We start from the raw sequence: 18,167 nt of genomic DNA on the forward strand, positions 1-18,167 counted from the left end.
AGCAGGAGTAAAAAGAGCAACTAGAAAGGGAGACAGCAGAATATTGTTACTATGGCCAAGATTGTGTGAGGGATGTTGTCTGGAAATAAGTTTATTTAGATAAGGAGCTAGGGTTGTAAAGTGCTTTGTAGGCAACAAACAGGATTTTGAGTTGTACTATTTGTGTGATTGGCTGCTAGGGAAGGGAATGACAGAGCGGGGGTAGTACTAGAAAAGTGAGAGGAGATGTGGATGAGTCGTGCAGCAGAGTACATGATGGACTGTAGTGGGGACAAACGGTTAGCAGGTACATCAGTGTGCGGAGTTGCAGTAGTCTAGATGAGAAATAATAAAGGCATGACAATTAAAGAACAGTAAATTACCTGTAGACCTAAAGCCTTGTACACTCACTAGATGAAACTCTGGGGATGGCAGATAATGACTGCCTCTGACGACAATTTAGTGTGTGTATAGTGGTCCTCCCTAGCAGATCAATTCAGCAGAGTATCAGCAGAGAACATTTTTCTCCCCACTCACCCTGCCCGCTGTGTGACATCACTCCTGCACTGCCCTGACAGCCCTTTCTTCTGCATAGCAACAAGACACGTCTATAGCCTACCGGCTAGCTAACAAACAATCTGTACAGTGTCAGCCCTGCAGCATCATCCGAGGGCTCATCAGGTAATTGTAGTTGGGAAAACCTGATTGGACAGGCTAGAAAACCTTTCCTGATTGCTAATTTTTAATTATTTTAAGAAAGACAATAACAGAGTTACTGCACTGTGCCAACACCTCAGAGAAATGTGAAATATGTGTGCAAAGCATTACTGATAAAAATGTGTCTTGATATATATCCCTGGAACTTTTAACTGTTCTGCTTCTGTGGTGAACGACATCTATGTTTCTTTGCATCAGCTAGCAAAGCTATGTACTTTTTTTTACCCCAAGCATGCTTCCAACAGCTCCAGCATGTCCTGATCAATGAGGCCAGTTGGGATAGGGACTATAAATCCTCCTTAATGTAAACCGACAATCCTCCAGGGATGTTCCCTGAGGAAGACACCTAATAAAAGTGCTTGTATATGATTAAATGAATGAGTAACCTCCCGCTCTTGGGATATTGTTATGCATTGTACTATGTTTTAGTTTTATTTTAAACACTCCTCATTGTCATATAAAGGAGAATTACCTACGGTATCAGGTTTTTCAGTTGGCTGTATTAGCAGAAATGCAAACTAATTTTCTTAGATGGTCAGTCGTTCCCAAGAATATTTGTATACAAGCATTTGCACTTCGCCTCTTATGCCCACGATCCAATTTCCTGTCCGCTTGACGGGAAGTGGATGACTATTTCCGACATGTCCAATGGGCTCCCGTTTGATAATGGGATTGATTTTCCGAAGTCATCATGGGAAAATTGATCCCATTATCGACTGGGAGCAGTGTGGACGTGTACACATAACAACAAAATGAAAAATTTGTAAAGCGCTTTTCTCCCGTAAAAGCCAAAGCTCATAAGCTTGTCTCAGATCAGTACACAGTGATGCGTATAGGGGGGAACGTCATGTGATTATAAAAGCCACACTAAACAGGTGGCTTTTCAGTTTTGATTTAAATGTGTCCAGGGTTGGAGCTGTCTTGATTTAGTTTGGCAAGGCATTCCACAGTGTAGGGACAGCATGTCAGATAGCTCTGGCTTCAAAGGTTTTTACTTGAACTCTGGTAGTGGTCAAGCTATTGGATCCTTTGGACCTGAGGTTGTGGGAGGTGTGATGCAGTTGTAACAAATCCTTCAGGTATCCAGGGCTAGGTCATGTAGGGATTTGAATGTTAGCATGCCAATTTAGAAAAAGATTGTCCAATTTATGGGTAGTCAGTGTAGTGAGCAAAGGATTGGTGCTATGTGGCAATGGTGGGGTTGGCTTGTTAACAGTCTTGTGGCATCATTATGTACTAGCTGCAGGCGGTGTAGGTATTTATTTGGAAGGCCTGCATAGAGGGCAATGCAATAGTTCAGCCGTGACATGATGAGGGGTGAACTAGGGTTGGAAGATCCTCTGAGCCTGAGGGAATAAGGTGCTTAATTTTTGCAATATTCCTTAGGTGAAAGAAGGAATGTTTCACAATAGCTGAAACTAAATTCTTGAAGTGTAATTCCTGATCAGGTCTGAGTTCCCATAGGGTCTAAGTTCCCTACCCTCAGTGGTATTGACCGTGTCTGGAGCTGCTTTGCTGTTACCTCAGTTTAGCATTTAGTTTAACCACTTGCCGACCGCACGCTTATACCGTGCGTCGGCAAAGTGGCAGCTGCAGGACCAGCGACGCAGTACTGCGTCGCCAGCTGCAGGCTGATTAATCAGGAAGCAGCCGCTCGCGCGAGCGGCTGCTTCCTGTCAGTTCACGGCGGGGGGCTCCGTGAATAGCCTGCGGGCCGCCGATGGCGGCTCGCAGGCTAAATGTAAACAGAAGCGGAAATAATCCGCTTTGTTTACATTGTACGGCGCTGCTGCGCAGCAGCGCCGTAAGGCAGATCGGCGATCCCCGGCCAATCAGCGGCCGGGGATCGCCGCCATGTGACAGAGGACGTCCTGTCACTGGCTGCACAGGACGGATAGCGTCCTGTGCAGCCCGGATCACTGGAGGGACAGGTAGGAGAGGGAGGGGGAGGGAATGTCGCCGCGGAGGGGGGCTTTGAGGTGCCCCCCCCCGCAACATGCCACCAGCAGGAGCGATCAGACCCCCCCTGCACATCATCCCCATAGGGGGGAAAAAAGGGGGGCGATCTGATCGCTCTGCGTGCCCGCTGATCTGTGCTGGGGGCTGCAGAGCCCACCCAGCACAGATCCCATCAAACAGCGCTGGTCCTTAAGGGGGGGTAAAGGGTGGGTCCTCAAGTGGTTAAGCCAGTTTTAATTCATCCTCTCCTGAAGCTCAGCTAAGCATCTGTTTATTTTTGGAATGGGGTCTGTCATGTCAGGTTTGAATGACATATATAGCTGGGTGTCATCAGCATAGCAGTGGTATGTCAGACGGTGTTTCTGGATGATTTTCCCGAATGGCAGCACATATATGGTAAATGGGGGATAGTATTGAATCCTGGGGCACACCATATTATAGTGGTACAGGGTAGGACTGGAAAGTCCTCAAGGTTACCCTTTGCGTTTTGCCAGCCATGAAGGAGGAGAACCATTGGAGGACTAAACCATCAATGCCACAGTACTCTTGCAGCCTGTTAAGCAAGATTTCATGATCAACTGTATCAAAAGCTGCTGAGAGATCAAGCAGGATGGAACACTCACCTTTGTCTCTGGCCATAAACGGGTAATTCCAAATCTGGACAAGGGCTGTTTTACAGTTGTGGTGCTTCATGAAGCCAGAGTATAGGGCGTTAAAGATGCTGGCTTCAAGTTGGAGATATGCAGCTTTCTCAATAACTTTTACCAGAAAGGGAAAGTTATTGAGAATCTAATGGTGGCCATACATGGTACAATTTTTTCAAGATACAATCTTACCATTTCTATGTAATATAAGGGAACTGCCTAAATTATCCTTTCAGTATATTCACTTAATTTACCCTTATACTACATAGAAATGGTAAGATTGTATGAAAAATTGTACCATGTATGGCCACCATAAGGATGGTTACTTAAAGAGACTCTGTAACTTGAAAAAGATCCCCTGGGGGGTACTCACCTCGGGTGGGGGAAGCCTCCGGATCCTAATGAGGCTTCCCACGCCGTCCTGCGTCCCACGGGGGTCTCGCTGCAGCCCTCTGAACAGCCGGCGACAGGCCCGACTGTAATTTCAATATTTACCTTTGCTGGCTCCAGCGGGGGCGCTGTGGCTGCATTCAGCTCGGAAATAGACGGAAATACCCGATCTCCGTCGGGTCCGCTCTACTGCGCAGGCGCCGGAGACTTGCGCCTGCGCAGTAGAGCGGACCCGACGGCGATCGGGTATTTCCGCCTACTTCGCACGCGCGTGGCTGCTCAGCCGCAGTTGCGTCAGACGGATAATTGGAACAGGACCAGCAGTGGGGAACGGAGGATCGTAGGAGGACGACGCGGGACATGACAGCTGCAGGGGCCCGATAGAAGTCTCAGGTAAGTGTCAGTTTTTGTTTTTTAATAATCCACAGAATCCCTTTAAGTAATGGTCTACACGGTAAAACTTCCTGTCAGATTACCCGTCGATTAGATTGTGCATATCCAGCATTCGTGGAACACCATGCAAACATTTATATAGTACTGACACATTTCTGAACTGCTTTACATGGAACATGGACATCACTAACTGTCCTTCCTTATGGCCAGACAACCGATACATGTTATGACGGATTAAATCACTTTGATTGAATCTGCCAGTGATCTAGTGATTTTCACTAGCCCTCTTAATAAACTCCAGATCATTTTTGGACAAACTATTGATTGAAAGTGTGATCAGACTGAACAGTAAATTTCAGTCAAATGACTGCGAAGAGGACAGTAAGGCATCAATGGCTGTATAATTTTGTACAGGTAAGTTATTGACTGCTAAAAGGTGGAAGTTGCTGGTCAGTTTTCACACACCGTGCAATTACCTGTCAGATCGAGGGGTCAATACGATAATTTCTGACACGTTTGATAAAGATATCTGATCATTTTACCCATCACATCTGTACAAAATCAATTTTAAACCTGGTGGGACCTGATGGAAATTATCGATTTGACGCGTCGATCTGATGGGAAATTGCTTGGTGTGCACCAGGCATAAAGGAACTCATAATTAAATGTTCCATCAACACTCTAGGACCAATTTCGGAGAAGCCAATGACTGTACCAGTATGTTTTTAGGTTATAAGAGTATTCCAAGGAAATCCATGTTGACACAGGGAGTATACCGATTCCATGCAGCTCTTGCCAGCTCTTGCCAACAAAACATAAAATTGCAAGCTTCCTCTGGGGATAAGAAGGAACCTTTTTTTGTGAAGATCACAATGATGAAGAGCTCACCCTACTTACTTACCTTTGTTTGTTGACAAGTAAACAGGCGGTTTGAAGGTAAATCACATCAAACTTCGGGAATAAACCTCAATACTTGCCTAATGGAAGTTATTTCCCTTCATGGTTCCTTCCTCTGAATTTATTTTTTCTGTGGGTACCAGTTCAGCAGAGCTTAAATACAGTGGAAGCCCCACCCCCACAGCACACATGGTTGCAACTTCTGTTCTTGCTCCCTAACATTATAGTGCTTACACTCCTCTCATTTGTACTTAGGCTTTGATGATATGAGCCCACAGCCTGGCAGCCTAGGGGCATGCAACATCTAATGCTGCATCACTTATGTGTGAACTGGGAGGTATGTTCAGAGAGAGGAGGGGCACTAGAGCGAGTGCTGTAAAAACAGTGCCGGAGTTTGGGGTGCAGCCGGCGCCAGCATAGGAATAACGGCTATAGTGGCGCTCAGTGAGTAATTTGGGCACCGTTAAAAGATGGAGCACAAATTACTACAAAAACACTAATTAGGCAATAGCTGGGAGCTGAGTTACATCTTTCTCCCTTTATCCATGGCAGCCTGGAGAGGGAATATTAATTTTCGCCGCCAAGACTTGTGCAGGAGCAAGGTGAGCCATTTGTCAGCTTTACCCTGAGCCCTAATTTCCCGTTGGCTAAATCATAGGTATGAAAGTTCAGCCCTACTCAGGGAACTGGGTGAGGGGGTACTTTTTATATCACCTTGTCATTGTGTCTTCCAGCCAATGACAGCGATTGTCTCCCAGCTCTATTGAAATTGCAGCCTCTGCTCACATCCACCACTCCATTAGTTTTATGACAACTGCAGAATAAATGGAACAAGCATGTTTACAATAGCATCGCTAAACTGAGTCACAATGTTTTGTCATTAACATGATCAAAATAACTGTAAAAACTTCAAGGATCAGATGAAAATATCTTAAAGGTTTGTTGTGTTATACCTCTTGTTTCTCGTGTCATGGCATTTTAATACAAACAAATAAAAAAGATTTTATAGAGGAGATATATTGCATTGAAAATGGGAATTTAGAAGTAATACAGAATGAAATGAAAAAAGGAATATAACGATAATTAATAGTCTTATTGTTAACCTTTTTATGTTTCTTGATTAAAGTGAATAACACATATCGTTGAATTAAAAATATATACCTATATATTATTACATATTTAGTTAGTCCTAACAAATTTCTTAGAATAGGGCTCGAAACTGATATTTCTTCAACATTCTAGCATTATTTTATCTAAGGCAGGGGTGTCCAAAATTTTTAGGCCAGGAGCCATATCGCTTTTCTTAAAGAGACACTGAAGCAAAAAAAAAAATTGGTTGTGTACTATGAATAATTACTAGAAGATTAGCAGCAAAGAAAATATTCTCATATTTTTATTTTCAGGTATATAGTGTTTTTTCTAACATTGCATCATTCTATAATATGTGCAGATTACACAACACTCAGCATTCAAAATGATTCTCTCAGAGCAGTCTGTGAACTAATGACCTCTCCTCTGGCAGAGGAAAAGTAAAAAAATTAACTAACAGTTGAGATAATAAAAGTCAGAAAACAGCCCTCTCCACGACTTTGAAAGTCGTAGAGCTTAATGGCTTTTTTGTATAGAGATAACAACTGGAGTTTCTTAAATCTTCCTGTACTGGAAACAATTACACTGATGTATCTGATCTTAATGTTTTATTTCTTAGCTGTACTACGCATACAAATCATTATATCATAATTTTTTTTTCGCTTCAGTGTCTCTTTAATAGTGCTAGGGGTGCACACTAGAGAAATTAAGCACAATTTTTGCTGATTGCCGTTAAATACACTATGCCTGTGACCTTTTGTCAAATAAAACAAATGTTTTATGTAGGTATTTTGTTTCCTGACTTATCTCAATTCTCTGAAAATCGGATCTAGGAATGTAGATTTGGCAAGCCAGAAGGAAGTAAGGGGTTTATTACCCCCCTGGACAGGGGAAGTTTCATAAATGTGTAGTTGGAAGTGTAAACACTTTCCTGACTAACCTTCTACAGATATACCGTAAGCAAAACTCTACTTGGTGGGGACCTCTGAAGCAAGCCTTAGTGCGCGCACTGTTGTGAGAATGGCCCAGCTGACGCAGGCAAATCCATCACACCGTACATTTGCTGTTCTGTCGAAATTGCATTGCACTGATGGAAACGGCCTGCTCTGATTCCCAACATTTCTATGGTGTGATTTCAGTTGGCAAATACTAACAAATTCAGCTCACAGTGACAAACCCGTGCAGTGGAAATGGACCCTAATAACTATATTTTTTGATAGTGGAAAGAAACTGGAGAAAACTTTAATAGTGAGAAGAAAGTGGAAGACCCAGTTCGAACACAGGGAGAACACACAACCCCCATACAAATAGAATCTTAGCTTGGATGTAAATCTGACTCTCTAACACGGCATATTGAGAATGTTCACCAGTCGCCAACTGTGAGCATTTCTTTTACGGAAAGCTTTAAAGGATACCCGAAGTGACGTGACATGATGAGATAGACATGTGTATGTACAGTGCCTAGCACACAAATAACTATGCTGTGTTCCTTTTTTTCTTTCTCTGTCTGAAAGTGTTAAATATCAGGTATGTAAGTGGCTGACTCAGTTCTGACTCAGACAGAAAGTGACTACAGCGTGACCCTCACTGATAAGAAATTCCAACTATAAAACACTTTCCTAGCAGAAAATGACTTCTGAGAGCAGGAAAGAGCTAAAAAGAGGAATTTCTTATCAGTGAGGGTCACACTGTGGTCACTTCCTGTCTGAGTCAGGACTGAGTCAGCCACTTACATACCTGATATTTAACTCTTTCAGACAGAGAAAGAGAAAAAGGAACACAGCATAGTTATTTGTGTGCTAGGCACTGTACATACACATGTCTATCTCATCATGTCACATGTCACTTCGGGTATCCTTTAAAACTTGTTCTTTGACTGTTTTTAAATAGACTCGTATTGTATCAAAACCTATGGAAAAAATAATTGAGCATATATAAAAAATATATTAGTATTGTTTAACGGTTGATTGCTATTCTTTTTTTGGGGAGAGGGGAGGGGACAAATGCCTTTTTGTAGTTTGCAAGGCCATGGGCTTGATTCACAAAAGGGTGCTAACTTAGTAAGCACGCCTTAAAGTCCATTAGCACATCTAAAGCCCTTTAGGATGCGCAAAGTTTCCGCGCGCTAAGTTATGGCCCGCAAAGTGTAGCTCTGCACGCAAAACATCGCACCGGGTGCGCCTAAAACGTTGCACCGGGTGCACCCGAAATGTTGCACAATGCAAAATTTCGGGCGCACCCGGTGTGACGTTTTGGTCGAGTCCCGGTGCAATGTTTTGCGCGCATCGCGCAGCGCTAAACTTTGCGTGCGATCAATAAAAGCTTTAGGCGTGATAACTGCTTAGTACCATAGTTAGCACGCCCAAAGCTTTTAGGCATGCTGCGTTAGCACCCTTTTGTGAATCGAGCCCCATGTGTTTTGCCACTTATGCATTTTTTTCAGTATGCGATTGCAAGGCATGCCACATTTCAATGTGGTTTGCACTTCCATTGGAGTCTATTGACACATATAAAAATTCATTAAAATGTGCACAAATGTAATTCATTCAATGCATTACAATTAAAAATCTGCATGTTCTCACACAGATGCTACTCAAATTTGGTTCAAGAGCATATGCAAATACACAGTGTGTTTTGCAGATTGTAATAGGGAGGGGTTCTGAGTGCTCAAAATATGTCACACCTATTGTGTCAAAAATAATAATAATGATAATCATGTCTGTAGCCAGTTTAGGTTTTATGGTAAAGCAGGTATACTGCAGGAAGGACACTGAGGTTCAGAAGGGTAGTGGCCATAAAGCTCACTAACCATAGCATATTTCTTCTATGAACTAGTATTTCACTTCTTAGCTGGTTTATGACATAAAACTATTTCTACATCTGAGACTTGTTATTGATTAGCATTATGACATTTCTCACTTGCAGATGGAGAACACGATTAAACAGTCAGAGAATGACTTGAACAAACTGTTGGAGTCTACACGTCGCCTGCATGAAGAGTACAAGCCTCTGAAGGAGCATGTGGATGCACTGAGGATGACACTAGGACTGCAGAGACTGCCAGACTTGTGCGAGGAGGAGGAAAAGCTGTCCCTGGAGTAAGTTTGGCAGATTGTGGCCATGTGTCCTTTGACTGTATTTGTTGGTGTGAAAGTTTTTGACTATCTTTACTTCAGCAGTTGGTATACAACTTACCAAAAAGTTGATATACATGCACAGGAAACAAGCCCAGCAATTTCACCTAATATGGGATAAATGGAAAGATTGGTCCTAAAGTACGTAGCATTGCCCGGGATGCGTCTCGCCTTCGGGGGGCGCTGTCCCAGGCTGCATGAGGTCCCGGGAAACGTCCCGCTTTTAGCTGCGGGACGTCCCGATCTCGGGACGCTGGCCACCGTACGATCGCATGAACTGGCTGCAGCGTCTAATAGATGCCGCGCCAGTTCATAGCCCGCAGCCCCGCTCCAGCCTGCATAGTCTCCGGCAGGCGAGCAGGGCTACGGGAAGATAGCTGCCGAAGCACTGTACTGGAGACTATTTGTGTCTCCAGTACAGGGCTTCGGGCGCCATCTTGCCGTAGCCCTGTTCTGCCTGTCAGCGCGGGAGACACAGGCTGGAGGATCGTCCGAGGAATTGCATGCCAGAGTCCGCCCGGGAGCGAGAGAAGACTTCTGCCAGGTGAGTTAATGCTTTTTTTTCCAGGTGAAATGCTGCCCAAATTGCGTTTATTTTGTGCTGTCATGTTTGCTCACAATGCGTTTATTTTGTACTGGCATGTTGCTCACAATGCGTTTATTTTGTACTGACATGTTGCTCACAATGCGTTTATTTTGTACTGGCATGTTGCTCACAATGCGTTTATTTTGTGCTGTCAAGTTGTCCAAATTGCGTTTATTTTGTGCTGTCATGTTGCTCACAATGCGTTTATTTTGTACTGACATGTTACCCGCATTGCGTTTATTTTGTGCTGTCATGTTGCTCACAATGCGTTTATTTTGTACTGATGGGTTGCCCGCATTGCGTTTATTTTGTGCTAACATGTTGCTCACAATGCATTTATTTTGTGGTGTCTGGGGTAACTGTTGCTGCATTTATTATTTAAAGGTCATAGTTGGCTATGTTTGCTGTTTTGGGGTTACAGTATTCTATTAGCATCACACAGTTTCTGCACATCCATGATGCGAAGTCTCGTTTGACCACATCATGGCGTAAACACTGCTTTCTTATGTCTCGCTGTTACATCATTACGTTAGCTTCGCCCATACAATGTCATGGCCACGCCCATTTTTTGCCGCGGCTAGCGCGCTGCAGACCCCCGCCCCCCACCCCCAGTCTTCGTCGCTGTGCGTGCCACATTCCCCCCCATTCTTCACTCCCCCCCCGTCCCAGGTTGGACCCACAAAAATCTGGTCACTCTACCTAAAGTGTGTCATTCTTTTAATGGTTGTTGATTGACAATTAGTGTGGGTATCTGGTACAGCACTGTGGGAGTTGATACCTGTCATCGCTGACTAAGACTGTTTGATCCTTAATTGTGAATGTAAAGCATACCTATACATTACCGGTGGTGATGGACCAGCTTCTATTACCCCCCCCCCCTTTTATGTTTCTATTGTACCCTTAAAGGGGAACTGAAGAGAGAGGTATATGGAGGCTGCCATGTTTATTTCCTTTTAAGCAATGCCAGTTGCCTGGCAGCCATGCTGATCCTCTGCCTCTAATACTATTAGCCATAGCCCCTGAATAAGCATGCAGCAGATCAGGTGTTTCTGACATTAATGTCAGATCTGACAAGACTAGCTGCATGCTTGTTTCTGGTGTTATTTAGATACTACTGCAGACAAATAGACCAGCAGGGCTGCCAGGCAACTGGTATTGATTAAAAGGAAATAAATATGGCAGCCTCCATATACCTCTTACTTCAGTTCTCCTTTAAGTATAGTATGTGTTGCTATGTATAACACTGTGACACGCATTTTGGTTACAGGTTTACTGTATATCACGACCTCTTTACTTCTTTTAACTTATTCTTCGTAATAAAAAAAAGAGCATACCGGGGGTTGCACCCGTTATAGGACTTTAGGATGATAGAGGAGACCAGAGTGTATAACCCTAAAGCAGGCCATACACTGGCTCGATTCACGGCCGTTTCGACAGCAGATCCGATCCTGGGATCGGATCTGCTGCCAATCGCTTGCGCTAAACGCACCCGCCGATCCGATTCCCTCCCGAAATCGGATCGGTCTGTCGATCGCGCCGTGCGGGAAATTACCCTCGATCGCCCGGCGGTAGGAGCGCGTCGCTTGCGGCGTACGATTCGGGCCCGATCCGAGCATGTATACATTACCTGAAGCTGGCTCCGGGGTCCTCTTCTCCTCGCTGCACCGCATTTCCGCATGTCCCAGTGTACGCTTATACTTCCTGTGTCACTCTGGTGACCAGGAAGTTGAAATAGAGGGCGCTCTATTTGAACTTCCTGGTCACGGAGTAACAAAGGAAGCGCCGGGATGGAGCAAGAACAGCGGTGCGGTGCAGTGCGGAGAAGACGCCCGGGAGCCAGCCTCAGGTAATGTATACGGGGGGGGGACAGGCGGCAGGAGCAGCTCAACAGATTGTGATCGGTTTCAGGCTGAAATCGATTCACAATCTGTTTGCAGTAAAGGCAGCCATACGATCCCTATCTGATCAGATTCGATCAGATAGGGATCTGTCAGCTGGTCGATCTAATGGCACATCGACCAGTGTATGGCCACCTTTAGGCTTCATTTCCACTACATGTGGAATTAATAATCATTTCCACTAAACTGCGTTTTTTTTTTATCAGGTGGAAACACATTCATACACATGGCAGCGTTGGCTGCGGCATAACCACAACCAAACCTCAGAGTGTAGAGAACATGGCATAATTATCAAGGAATGCACTAGTGATAAGTTCATTAATGCAGAGGTTATTGGTTCTAAAAATGACAAGGATGAGTAATGATGTGGGTTTCAACTTGTCTGTTATAAATTCAGGTAGTAACATTGTTCTTTGCATGTGCATTTTCATTCTAGCCTGCAAAGCAACAGAATGTGAATCTTTAGAAGGGAATCATTCTTTTCTATAGCCTCATTTGCTTTTCACATACTTCTTTTGGCTACTTTGCATACATTTGTGATATCTTTACTTCCTCCTGTGTACTATGTATACCTTTCTGTTGTCCTTCTCCACATCCAACTGCTTGCCTCCTTCCAAAGCTCTTGCTGCCTTTCCTGATCCCCTTGTTTGCCCCCTGCTGTTCTACTTTTCTCCATGTTTGCTTCCTTTCCTGTCTTTTGTTGTTTTCAATCATCCTTCCAAACCCTGTTGCTTTACCCCCTCCCATGTGTTTCTACTGTCATCTTCTAAATGTACCATCTGCTGGACTGTTGTCCTCCATAACATCCCTACATCAATTTATAAAGTCTTATAATTACTAGCAGTTTAAAAGACAGCATTATAAAAAGGTTGTTTTTCACCTGATCTAATCTATGACTTTCCTGTTTCACTGCAGCTATTTTGAAAAACAGAAAGCTGAGTGGCAAACAGAACCTCAGGAGCCCCCTATACCAGAGTCCCTTGCGGCAGCGGCTGCAGCAGCACAACAGCTACAAGTAGCCAGAAAGCAAGACACCAGACAGACGGCCACATTCAGGCAACAACCACCTCCCATGAAGGTAAGGTCCAACATGATACTCTTCATCAATAAATGTTGGATTATGAGACACTGCTGAGTGCTTCACCCCACTCTGTAGAATGTGTAAATAAGCTTTACAGAACAGCTTAATTGATCAAAGTAGCTCTCATGCTTTTTACTCATCCTGCCACAGAGGGAGTCCTACCAATGTTTAGTGTATATACTTAGTTATATATATATATATACTGTATTTAGTCTCTTTCCTCATTATTTCTTCATTTGGCTATGCTCATACTGGTCTGTTGCGGTGCATTGCGTTGGAGAATAGATTTGGAATAGCTAACACAACGCAGTTATATAGTAGTAGTACAATCACATCGGCGCATTAGCAGTGTGGTGGACATAACTCATGTTTACAGTTTCAGTGAAGCATGCTTTTCATTGACTGTATGCTTCTCTGTATGCATTGCAACGCATTCATAACACATAGTTTGACTTTTCCCCACCACTGCGCTGAGATCCTGTTTTCACAGGGCATGCAATACCCCAGTGTGAACCTAGCCTTCCTCTTCTTCTACTTATCTCTCCCCCCCCCCCCCCCTTATTCCTGTGTATCAACTTGTTCTTTGCCCTTTCCTTTTAGTATTCATACTCCCCCTTTCTCTTTCTTTTCATTTCTTTATCCACATTGTTTCCATGAAAACAAGGAAGGGTCTTATATTCATTTTTACTCCAAAAGAAGCTTTAGGGGTTATTTTCAGGGAATATCTTATTTTTCATGAAAAAACTATCTACATTTATTCTTGGAAAAAAAATCTATGTATGTATGGGCACCATTAGGCTCTATTCACACTTGCAGAAAAAAATTGTCCATTCTTGGACCCTAACGGAACGAATCCTAAAGGATGCGAACAGATCCAATGTTAACCTATGGATCTGTTCTCATTGGTCTGTTAGAACCGATCCATTCCGCACAATCCGCTGAACGGACCGCAAATTTGATTAGAGTAATTTTTTCGGACTGCTGAGCCCAGTGGAACGGAAACAGAAGCTGAAGCTCTGCATTGAGGGCAATGAGAAAACTAAAAATGTCTTCACACTAGTGAAGAAAAGGAGCATTCTATCCATTTTTGGTGATGGGGGTCTGTGGGGGATGTGGGGAAACGGAACGGAAGCAGCTGAACAGCAACGGTGGGAAAATGGATCCGATCAACTGGTAATCAGATCTGTCTTCACCGATCCGTTTGCCACTTAACGCCAATGTGAACCAGGCCTTATTGTGTTTGGTCTTGTGGGGTCTTTTGAGTGCAAATCTTTTGAGGGTGTCTGCTTTCCTTGGTGAAGGGGCTTCTGTCTTGATGTCTTCTATTGCAAACTGGTTTTAGTTTTTCCATATATACCATAGCTGCCTCGACACTACTTACTGTAAATATACTTTTTTGAGAACTGTAACTAGGGCTTATTTTTAGAGTAGGACTTATATTTAGAGCATCCTTAAAAATCCTGAAAAATCATGCTAGTGCTTATTTTCAAGGTAGGTCATATTTTCAGACAAACAGGGTATCACTATTTGTCTTTCTCTTTGTGTATATCCGTTTATAGCTGTATGCATCTGTCTATACACATGTTACATACTTATGGTGTCTATTGTCTTTCAGGCCTGCTTATCTTGCCACCAGCAGATACACCGCAATGCACCCATCTGTCCACTGTGCAAAGCCAAAAGCCGTTCTCGGAATCCGAAGAAGCCAAAGCGGAAACAAGACGAATAGAACCCATTCCCTTTTTGAAACCCAAATACTCCCTGACCCCAGCTCCCTTTCTAGTAATAATGTAACTGTGCTTGCCCCAATTCCTGTGCAATCTTGAACTGAATGTGTGGTGTTTTTCTATTTCATGTATTGTAAGCACAAAGGGGCTTGTTCCATTATGATGGCAAAGTTGCAGTATAAAACTAAGCTGCTAATTAAAGGCAGATTAATGTGGCTGTTTAACTGTAACTCTGCTACAATCATACATTCCCAGTGTTTGATGTAATCTGTGACTCGAAAATAGGAAGAAAAAAAAAGAACCATAAAATTATTTGCATCTTGGTGCTATTTTCACTTTTTGCCCTTTGAACAAAGATTTTCATTGCTTTCAGAGGATATCTGCAGTTAAAAGAAGACCACTGCAAATAAATATTTTTCAGCATTTCAGTTTCGGGCCTCTAGAAAGAAAATGGATCCTTTAAATAAAGTGGAAACTGTTCATAGAAACTGGATGGTGTCTGTATGTGTACAAACCTTAATGACAGCTGGCGCAATTACCGTAGTCATGGTTTTTGTTTTTTTTTATTATTTTTTCATATGGAATATAGTACAATTACCTTTCGTATTACATTACAAAATGTAGTAGCTCTTAAAACTGCATCTTTCAATGTTTTAAATACAGTGGTGGAAATCAAATTGATTTATAGGTACAAGTTCAAAACAAAAAGGGATCCCCAGTTTCCTCTGCAAAATCATGACTCTAAACACAATTAAGAGCTGAAATATTAGTTGCACACATCACTACTCTGTTGTCAGTGAAACTTTCAGTCGTAATGACAAGGCATTAGGACCACGCATTGCTAGCAAGTCCTTACAATATATATCCATGTCAGATGGACTGACAACACTGCAATAGAGCCTAAAACCTTTTTACACACTCTAAAAGGAACTCGGCCAAGGCGACAGCTTCCTTTGCTGAGGATCCTAGGGTGAACACAGTGGTCCCTGATGCCTTGTCCAGCAATCAGCTCTGTGACATTTACTGGTCTATTGGACTTCCATCAGCCCTCTTCTCCTCAGAATGCAACGCGTCTGAACAGCATTGGCCTCGAATGTTGCCCAAAGGAATCAACTCCCAATCCTCTCTGGCGACATTTCTCATACGTGTTTACGAGAGCTTATTTACACTGATATACAGTAATCATCACCACTACCTTACTGGTGCTGACTAACTGTTTAAAGTGTACCCGAGTCAACATGTGACATGATGAGATAATCATATATATGTACAGTACAAAAATATATTACTGAATTTTTGGACTATAAGACCCACTTTTTTCTCCCCCAAAAATGGGGGGGGGGGGGGGGGAGAATCACTGTGTCTTATAGTCCAAATGCAGGGAGTTCCTGATTTGTGGACGCCTGCCACTGCGAACCTTCAACCTGCCGCAATGTCGGGGACTCCCTGTACTGTGTCCATGCAGAGGAGGAAATGGGGGCACAAAAGGGCATAGAGAAGGACACAAGGGGACACAAAGAGGCATAGATGAGGTCACAAGGACAGAGGCGGACTCAGGAGAACACTAGGGGGACAGAGGAAGACACAGGGAGACACGAGGTACAAGTAGGCATGAGGTACAAAGAGGGGTAATCCACAAGATGCCCTTTCACCATAAATGCACCAAGGTTAGTATATATTTTTTCCCCTGCTTTTTATCCACTAAACCTAGGTGCACCTTATGGTCAGCAGCGTCTTATAGTCTGAAAAATACGGTAATAACTAGGCTGTTTTACTTGTTTTACTTTGCTGCCTGAAAGAGTTAATTTCTAGGCATGGAAGTGACAACTTCTGTCTTGTTGGTACTTTGCTTATCAGTGATGTTTACTATATTACTGACAAATACAGTGGGATGCGAAAGTTTGGGCAACCTTGTTACTTGTCTTGATTTTCCTGTGTAAATTGTTGGTTGTTACTATAAAAAATCTCAGTTAAATATAGTACATCATGTAGGAGACACACACAGTGAATTTTGAAAAGTGAAATTAAGTTTACAGAAAGTTTGCAATAATTGTTTAAACAAAATTAGGCAGATGCATAAATTTGGGCACTGTTGTAATTTTATTGATTCTAAAACCTTTAGAACTAATTATTGGAACTTAAATTGGCTTGGTAAGCTCAGTGACATATAACTCAAACGAACCCTTTTCGAAGAGGACTGATAAATAAAACTTAACTTTTAATAATCTGCTAAAAAAGACCTATTTTGTTATTGATATAGCCCTATCTCATACAGCCTTATCAAGCCCTGCCATGTACTGATGAGGACCAAAAGTCCGAAACAGGCTGTCTACATGTGAGTTTGATATGGCTGTGTAAAACTTAAAGCTATAGGCTTGCTATAAACCAGCGGTTCTGGATGCTTGCTTGGCTTAACAAGGGCGAAAAGGGATAATTTGCATATTTAGTGGTAGTGCATTGTGGGTAACCACAAATGTTCATTTATAACTGAATTATTGCAAATTTCCTTCTGTTTTAAGAAGGCAATTACACCAAGCTTTGCTTTTTTAGTAGGAGGGCTTTTTGGTCCCTTTTATTCCCCTATACATTCCTAGTAGTTTGGGTCACCCTGAGCTGCTTGGTTATAAATGGGTGGGTGGGGGGGGGGGGGGTACGTGTCAGCGGTCAAAAAACCATCCTTCCCTTTCCCATTCCTAACTTATTAACTCTACACAAAACTCGACATGCCGGCCGTTACTCTGTCAGTTTGTTTGTTGTACTAGATATGTAATATGTATAATGTAACTCGTTTTTAGCACTATGGCACTCTAGCACTGAGTACTTTCACTCCTGACAAGATTTCCAACTTAGGAAATGAAACATGTCGAGTTTTGTGTAGAGTTAATAAGTTAGGAATGGGAAAGGGGAGGATGGTTTTTTGACCGCTGACACGTACCCCCCCCCCCCCCCCCACCATATAACACTCATTTGTGTTATATGTATAGAATCAGGCGTGTTTTGTTGTAATAAGCTCAGTGACCCCTGACCTACATACACTGGTGAATCCAATTATGAGAAGAGTATTTAAGGGGGTCAATTGTAAATTTCCCCTCTTTAATCACTTAACGACCGCTGACAGCCGATTGGCTGACGCAGCGGCTGGGCCCAAAGGACCGCTGGCAGCCGATCGGCGGACCAGCGGGAGGGGGTGTTGTTATGTGGCGATCGCGTAACTGGTGACGCGATCTGCCGCCGGCGATAGGCTCCGCCCACCTGCTGCTCTAACCCGCCGGCCGTTCGGAAGCGCCCGGTGGGTTATTAACCCGTCGATCAGCGCATACAAAGTGTATAATACGCTTTGTAATGTATACAAAGCGTATTATAACAGGTTGCCTCCTGCCCTGGTGGTCTCAGTGATCGAGGGACCACCAGGGCAGGCTGCAGCCACCCTAGTCTGCACCCAAACACACTGATCCGGCCCCCCTGCCCTCTGATCGCCCCCAGCACCCTCAGACCCCCCCCTGCCCTCCCCCAGACCCTTGTTTTCACCCAATCACCCCCCCTAATCATCCATCAATCACTCCTGTCACTATCTGTCAACGCTGTTTTTCAGATCAGGTCCTAAACTGCCCCATGGGGGCTCCTGATCACCCCCTACACCCTCAGATCCTCCCCAGCCCCCCCCCCGCGTATT

General features: G+C 43.6%; 1 protein-coding gene across 2 annotated transcripts in view; it reads left to right on the forward strand.

Moving 5' to 3' along the window:
* Positions 1-14,982, forward strand: part of ZC4H2 (zinc finger C4H2-type containing) — a 31,241-nt gene extending 16,259 nt beyond the window's left edge. Inside the window, exons 3-5 of one of the 2 annotated variants that reach the window (XM_068249628.1) lie at positions 8,994-9,166; positions 12,602-12,764; positions 14,383-14,581. In XM_068249628.1, the coding sequence (XP_068105729.1) occupies positions 8,994-9,166; positions 12,602-12,764; positions 14,383-14,496 (450 nt within the window). In that variant the 3' untranslated portion in view covers positions 14,497-14,581. Of the gene's footprint in view, positions 1-8,993; positions 9,167-12,601; positions 12,765-14,382 lie in introns of both variants that reach the window. The other variant, XM_068249629.1, reaches the window with a different exon arrangement.
* The last annotated feature ends 3,185 nt before the right edge of the window (positions 14,983-18,167 follow it).

Source organism: Hyperolius riggenbachi, chromosome 8 (assembly GCF_040937935.1).
Source record: "Hyperolius riggenbachi isolate aHypRig1 chromosome 8, aHypRig1.pri, whole genome shotgun sequence".
Taxonomy (NCBI): Eukaryota; Metazoa; Chordata; class Amphibia; order Anura; family Hyperoliidae; genus Hyperolius; species Hyperolius riggenbachi.